This window comes from Trichechus manatus, unplaced genomic scaffold (assembly GCF_000243295.1).
Source record: "Trichechus manatus latirostris isolate Lorelei unplaced genomic scaffold, TriManLat1.0 scaffold00123, whole genome shotgun sequence".
In the NCBI taxonomy this organism is placed as follows: Eukaryota; Metazoa; Chordata; class Mammalia; order Sirenia; family Trichechidae; genus Trichechus; species Trichechus manatus.
In genome coordinates, this window is record NW_004444059.1 from 8,724,769 (window position 1) to 8,732,837 (window position 8,069).

The 8,069-nt window shown below is 39.9% G+C and overlaps 1 protein-coding gene across 1 annotated transcript in view; it reads right to left on the reverse strand.

Moving 5' to 3' along the window:
- LRRK2 (leucine rich repeat kinase 2) overlaps positions 1-4,054 on the reverse strand; it is a 155,486-nt gene extending 151,432 nt beyond the window's left edge. The window contains exons 1-2 of the mRNA XM_023738875.1: positions 3,752-4,054; positions 3,421-3,506 (exon numbers count right to left, since the gene is read on the reverse strand). Of these exons, the coding sequence (XP_023594643.1) occupies positions 3,421-3,506; positions 3,752-3,905 (240 nt within the window). The 5' untranslated portion in view covers positions 3,906-4,054. The remainder of the gene's footprint in view (positions 1-3,420; positions 3,507-3,751) is intronic.
- Positions 4,055-8,069: the final 4,015 nt, after the last annotated feature.

The following is an 8,069-nucleotide window of genomic DNA, read 5'->3' on the forward strand; positions in this document are numbered from 1 at the left end:
GGGAGAATATTGTCAGACAAGACTGGATGCATAAGTGGTGTTGGAAGGATGCAGAGAGTTGAAGAGTTGAATAACAAGGGGAAGAATTTATGTGCATTCGATAAGGAATAGTGGCACCTAGAGCTCTATAAATTCTTTACTTGCTTATGGGAGTAAACAAGAAGTAAGCAAGGGGCATCTCACCAAGATAAAAAATGATTATGCAAGATCTTGTCACAATATTATTTCTGGATCTTTTCCATATTATGCAGGAATTGCTTTACTTTGTCATGGCTTCCTTTTAAATAATTTCAAATTGCTTGAAAAGTTAACATTTGACAGCTATTTTTACCTTATATTTAACTAGGACGTCCCCCTCCACTTAAGCTGAACAGGCATTGGCAATCCAGCTGTCATAGAAACTGGCTATTCTGGTGCTTTCATAAAATATATTGAGATTTTTTTTCCCCAAGAGTTTAAGAAAAATAACATTCTGAATAGCTTCTCGGGAAAAAATCATATTGGATGCTTAACTCATCTCAACCTGCATGGTTGACTCAAGGAGAAAATCTGTTTTGTTCTTGTTTGTGAATCAGCAGCATCAGTAATTGTTTTGCAAAAAGATTCAGGCAACTGAGCTTTCAGTCACTATGTGGAGCTTCTATGATTAAACAGAATTTCTGGCAGCAAAGCAGAGGTGATAATTGATCCATTAGCCTATTCAATTAAGAGTTTATCTTTCAAGAAGAGGTTTCCATCCTACACAGTTGCAATTAAATTGGTGGTTTTAACTTTATTATAATTATTCTGTACACTCAAGTGTCTAATTAGGGTACACTGGGAAAGATTTTAGTGTTAAAGATAACTTTACTCACTTTCATTTATTTTGCTCCCCTTCTATAAAGCTTGAAACTATGTGGATAAAGAAAATATAAAATTGAGAAGTACAGAGAATAAGTTAAAATGATCAGATGGATGCCAGGAAAAGAAAATTACAAGGCAGCTAGCCTAACCACCAATTCTCTAAAGATTGTTGTTTATTAACTATCATTAATAAAACATGAAAAGTTCTCAAAAACAAAAATTCAGAGTCTGAAATATCATGTTAAATGACTTCTGGAAGTCTTTTTTTTTTTTTTTTAAGAGTCCATTTACCTTAACTCCTTAAATTCATCATTGTTGTTACTGTTAGGTGCCATTTACTCAGTTCCAACTCATAGTGATACATAAGGTTTTCACTGGCCAATTTGTTTTTTTAGAAGTCAATCCCCAGGTCCTTCTTCCTAGTCTGTCTTAGTCTGGAAGCTCCACTAAAACCCACCCATCATAGGTAACCCTGCTGGTATTTGAAATACCAATGGTATGGCGTCCAGTATCACAGCAACATACAAGCCACCACAGTACAACAGACAGACAAGTGGAGGTTCATCATTAAGTTCATCATTAAGAGCTTTTAATTCAGCACTTCCAGATAATTCAACTAAAAAATAATAATTACACCAGCCAATGAGAAGAAATTTGTAAAAAAAAAAATTCTTTAAGTGCAGTATTAAAATTCCAGTGGAGAGCTCTTTCTACATCCCTTTCATAAGAGAAATGATAATTAAAACTGATAATGTTTTTGTGCCTAGTATGGCCACAGTGATTGTACGAAAACACTGTGCTTTTTTACTTGCTTACATGAAAAGTCTGTGATATTCAGTAGCAGTGGGTGGTATGATAGAAACAGGTTTTAAAGGTATGAGAAGACGTGAGTTAAAGTCTTGGCTCTGTCACTAGCTGGGTGATCCTAAATAAGTCATTTCCTCTCACTGAGCTTCTGTGCAGGGAAATTATCCAGTGGGATTTCTGAGAAGTCAATGACATCATATGTTATAATATACACAATGCCCTTTGCAGGCTTAGATAGCGCTGTAATAAATAATTCTAATTCATTAAATTATCAAATCAGAAGACAATTCCTTACTTCCCTGCCTATTCTGTCCCTAGTACCTACAGGTGGTATTCATAGCAACTCAGAATAGTGTGGCTAAGGTTTGGGCAGTTTCTAAAGTAAAGAAGAATCAGGAGGTAAACGTGTTCAGGTTCCCTCGTGGCCTCCTCTTGACCCTGCAGACCAAAGCCCACCTAGGATTCCATTGTCCTGAGTGGTACTGAGCAGGGTGACTCCACCAAGCAGAGTCCCGGAATGGAAGCTGCCAGAACCAGTCACATGAAAGCGGAGGCAAGTAAAATGGGAACGTGGGTGGAGAGCAGCAAACAGTGGACTAGTGCCTAAAATGTGACTCATGTTCCATGGGCAAAATTCAGACTTTAGGGTGCTAAAAAGAACAAGCATCCTTCTCAGACCTTCAGCTTTTCTTAGTTTTGTTTAACAATAGCCTGGAAAGCAATAGTCAGATGGAAAATATTTCATAGTTGAAGAAAAATAAAAGAAACAATTTATCCCAGATACAAATGTTCTTATATAAAACAAGTTAGATACATAGTTAGATGCATAGTATCAGACATAGCTGATACAGAGACAGGGATAGAGATAAAGATATATAAATACAGAGTTAGAGAAGGAGAGAGAATTGCCTCTCAAGTAGGCAATAAGAAACATTGGCTTTCTGACTGCACCTCCATGGAATTCAAAGTTCAACTCTACTTCCCATCAGGACTTAACATACAGATGACACAACTCATTTCAGTTCTCCAAATCTCAAAAGGAAGTTATCACCTTAGGCGGTAATTTGATTTTAGTTTATCATTCTTAATTACCATCTTAGGTTTCACTTTTTAATATACCTGGGATATTTAAATCAGTTTTTGAGTTTCCTATGACATAGATTCTAAAAGTTTCAGTTTTATATTCAGTTTATATGAAAACACTTACAAAAAATAAATTTAAACATAGGGGAATCCTAAAGCATCGCTTTCATTAGATACTACAAGGAAAATTTTAACTAAAAAGGCTGGGAACCTGACAATCTTCAAACCAAAAGTTTAAAAATCTCTGAAACCTATGAGAATTTGCGAGTTACTTAATTGTGTTTTATTACTGTTAATTATTCCCCTTTCCCTAACTATTCACAATGGTGTCAAATCTAGGACATGCTGTGCATTGGGAAGATCCTAAGAATAATTTGATCTAAACACCATTGACCTCATCTAGCCAATAACAGAACTATAACAACCCATTATTATTCTCCCCAGCCCCCATCGACATTCTGCCAGTAGGTTTTATAAAGTTACTTTTTAATGACATTCCGGAAACACAGGGTGAACTCTTTTAGATAGTTAACATTAGATAAAGATTTGACAATGCTCCTATCTTAAAATCACTGTCAGTGGTTCATTAACAGAAATAACCAGGAATTCCGGGTATATAATACTGACAGGAAAACATTCCGATCCAAACAGAAAGGGAGAATGGGCAGAATGAGAGCAACTCCTTACCTGCTGCACACACGCAACTCTTATGTACGAGTCCAGGACGATCAACAGAGGCACGTGGATATTTTTGCCTTGAAATAACTTGGAGGCTGGAAAAGAAGGGGGGTGAGGGGAAAGAAGCAAAGTCAGTCACAATTCACAGCAACCCTTTAAAATCTCAAAAAGAAGGGCTGAGCTCAAGACCTTCCTGGAATTCTCAGCTCCTTTCCACCTTAAGGAAAGGAGTAGGGGGTTTGAGACTTCTCAGGAGTCCTGGATTGAGCAGCTCCAAAGGGCAGGGGAGAAAGTTTGCAAAACGGGGTGGGGATGGAGGGAATAATTCCCTGGCGATTACCGTGGTCAGCGTATGTGAACACCAGCATATCCTCCAGGATTTGGACTAGCGTCTGTATCTGTTTTCCTTCCTGGACATTGTTCAGCCTCACTATCAACTTCTTCAGAGTTCCCTCGTTCTCCTCTTCGCACCCCTGACAGTTGCCACTGGCCATAATGGACCGTGCTGTGAATCCACTGTCCCTCCCTGTAAGAAGGCTCGCTGCTCAGGGTAGGGGCTGGGGCTTAGGCCACATTTCCCAGGTGAGCACAGCTCACTGCCGGCAGCCTGCTCTACCCGCGGGCCCCATGGGCCCCCGCTCCTGCCTGTTTATGAGAAAGGCAGCGGCTCCCCGCCCTGCGCTCCCCTCCCTCTCCCCTTCTTCCTCCTCCTCCACCCAGGCCTCAGAAATGAGCTCAGTGGCCAGCAAGAGGCTTGGAGGAGGCTGAAACTTGGCACGGCGGCCCAGTCGGGGCTCCAGCAGGGCGGACCAGGATGACCGTGGCCCCGGAGCCCGCCGAGAAGGGACCCCCGAGCGGGCGCCGCCTCCTCGGCCCGATCCGATCCCACTCGCTGCGGCGCAGCGGCCAGGAGTCGCGCCGGAAGAAACTGACTCAGCGGACCCCGCCAAGTGCCCCAGGCCCGGAGTCCTGCAGCGGCGGGGAGGAGACTCGCAGTCTGCAGGCGGCGGGCCACCCTCCCAGACCCGCCAACCCGGGCTCCTGTGGGCCCACGGAAGGTCTGGGAGCTCAGAAGAGAAAAAGGGAAAGCTGCCTATTTCCGGATCTAAGAATAGAAATCAGGGCTTTGAGAAAAGAGGACACCGCCCAGTCGGCCCCTTTTAGGGAAACATTCTCTTTAGGGTTCCTCCTACAAGGAGATGAGTTGATTTCCCCCCAAGGATGGGGAGAGATGTTAGCAGTCAAAATTTGCCTAGCTAAATTCTTTTTTGGTGATTGTTGTGCGTGGGAATAAAGTGCTTTTTCTGTTAATTATTTGAAGCTCTGTTTGCCAAAACGAAAAAAGAACGAACAAACCCATTGCCGTGGAATTCTGTCCTACTCATAGTGACCCTATAGGACAGAGTAAAACTGCCCCATAGGGTTTCGAAGGAGCAGCTGGTGGATTTGAACTGCTGACCTTTAGGTTAGCAGCCAAGCTCTTAACCACTGTGTCACCAGGGCTCCAAAAGCCCTCTAAAATTAACTTTTGAAATTTTGAGTTTGCACTAGGAAGGTTCCTGATATTTGGGGCATACCAAAAGTCATCAACTCTCTGTGCTATTAAAACTAAAGAGAAAGACAGGGTAAATGAAAGGACCAGCAAAAAAGGTGAAAGAAACAAACCTAAAAATATTACTCTCTTGGGATTAAGAATTACTTATGAATAGCTGTCTATAAACAAAAGTTGTTTTTTTGTTTTTTTAACTTACCAAAGTAATGTGTTTTTCAGGAAGGGAAGCTTAAGTTAGAAACACTGTACACAAGGCACTTTAGACACTATGGACAAAAATAATTTATGATCTTCAGGTCAAGACAAATGACAAGGTAAGGGCCATTCACATAGGAGAGGATGGGACTGGGAGATGGTACTTGACAATCTTAGATTCTTTTCACATCTGTTACCTCAATGTTATCATAATTCTGAAATGCATAAGATAGCTATGATTTATTCTTCTTTTACTAATGGGAAAATTGAGATTTGGAGATGTGAAATGAAGAGATTTGCCTGAGTCAAGCAATGGGAAGTTGAGAGCTGGAACTTAAATCCAGGTAGAATGTCTAACACCAAACTGAGTGTTCTTTTTCTTTACATTCTATCATTTTAATCAAAAGGAGCTAGGCTTACTTCGTACATTAGGTTAATAAGACAACAAGTTCAAATTCAGCCTTGGTATTGTGAATATGTTTTGTTGTTATTATTGTAAAGAGTCCCCCCCACCCCCGAAATTTTATTTATTTTGTTGTTGTTGTTAAGAATATACACAGCAGAACAGAGGAAATTCAGAAAAAAAAAGAATATACACAGCAAAACACACATTAATTCAACAGTTTCTATATGTACCATTTAGTGACACTAATTATATTTTAAAGATACATGCTTATATATTTACAGCTGAAATAATATAATGACTAGAATTTGCTTCAGAGAAACCCACTGGTCGGGGAAGGGATGAAATGGGTGGAGGTAAGGATGGAACAATACCAACTTTTGAACTGATAATTGTTGGAGATAGGTTCATGGGGTTTATTTTACTATTCTCTACTTTTTATAAGATACAAAAATTCCCATAGGAATTAAAACACACACACACACACACACACACACACACACACACACACACAAAACCCTTATTTGTAATCTTTATCATACCTGATGTATGTGCCTTCCTAACAGGTTTCTTAACTTATTTCAACTTTTGACTATCTACTCAATAATAACTCACATATTCCTAGGAATTCTCCCTTTCATGTCTCCCTTCCCAGACTACTGGATTATTATTTTGCAAGAGATTGAAACCTAACTCCCTTCTAAGAGAAAGTCAATCTAAGTAGAAAAAGTGCTTCTTCTTTTTCTCAATCAATATTCATTATTCCAACTATTGTCTACTCTATATTAGAGTAGCTGGACTATATGAAGAAGAACATGACATCAGGATTGGTAGAAGACTCATTAGCAACCTGTAATATGCAGATGGCATAACCTTGCTTGCTCAAAGCAAAGACTTGAAGCACTTATTGATGAAGATCAAAGACTACAGCCTTCAGTATGGATTACACCTCAACATAAAGAAAACAAAAATTCTCACAACTGGACCAATAAGTAACATCATGCTAAATGGAGAAAAGACTGAAGTTGTCAAGAATTTCATTTTACTTGGATCCACAATCTATGCCTGTGGAAGCAGCAGTCAAGAAATCAAACATTTCTTTGGGCAACGCATTGGGCAAATGTGCTGCAAAACACCTCTTTAAAGTGCTGAAAAGCAAAGATGTCACTTTGAGGAATAAGGCTGCCTAACCCAAGCCATATTTTCAGCCACCTCATATGCATATGAAAGTTGGACAATGAATAAGGCAAACTAAAGAACTGATGCCTTTGAATTACGGTGTTGGTAAATAATATTGAATATACAATGGACTGCCAGAAGAATGAGCAAATCTGTCTTAGAAGTATAGCCAGAGTTGTCCTTGGAAGCAAGGATGGTGAGACTTCGTCTTAGATACTTTGAACATGTTATCAGGAGAGACCAGTCCCTGCAGAAGAACATCATGCTTGGTAAAGTAGAGGGTCAGTGAAAAAGAGGAAGACTCTCAACGAGATGGTTTGACATAGTAGCTGCAACAATGGGCTCAAACATAGCAACGATTTTGAGGATGGCGCAGGACTGTTCAGTGTTTCGCTCTGTTGCACATAGGGTCACTATGAGCTGGAACCGACTTGACAGCACCTAACAGCGATAACAACTATATTAGCCAGACTAGAGGTCGGTGATATGAGGATATAAACTCTCTGGTGAGAGTATCCTTCCAATTCCTACAACAGCAGGGCAAATCATCCTCTTAGCTTTCAAAAATGTTTCATCGACTGACTAAAATCCCAGGACTTATCAACTCTCCAGGTAGTTAACAAGACTGAAAATGAATCCTACCAGCACAAATTCATGATATAGTGTTCAGTGGGGAATAAAATGGTGTTGGAACATTTGGTTAACTTCTTGGGAAGAAAAAAAACAAAACTGACACTGCTAATTCACAGCAAACACCAAAACAAATTCCAGATGGGTTACAAAGTTAAATGAAAATAACTTTAAGAGTAAAATACAGATTAATAGTTATACAATCTTTGTATGAGGAACACATTAAAAATAAGAAAAAAAACTACAGATGTTTGATGTATGTGACCTCATAAAAATTTAAATTTTCTGCACAGAAAAAACATAAATGACACAAAAAGGCAAATGGAAAGCCGGGGGGAAAAAAAGGGTTGCAATACATATGACAAAAAACAATTAGCCTTAATCTTTAAAACATTGTTGCAAATCACTGAAGGAAAAAGATACTCCACATATGCTCCTAGTGGATGGACACAGGGGCTCTACTAGCCTATATCTATCAAACCCATCGAGGTGGAAAAAGCACCTCTGAGGGGAGGAAGGGACATAGCCCTGGAGACACATAGTTTACCCAGCTGACAGTGTCCTTACGTGAATTAGAAAAATGTGCCTCTCCTTCCAGGCAGACATAGGCCCATGCCAGCGTCCACCAAGCAGGATTTGGATATCAGATTCCACCCATTCCCTCAGCCTGGTGACCTTATGAAGGACATAATTTGTACA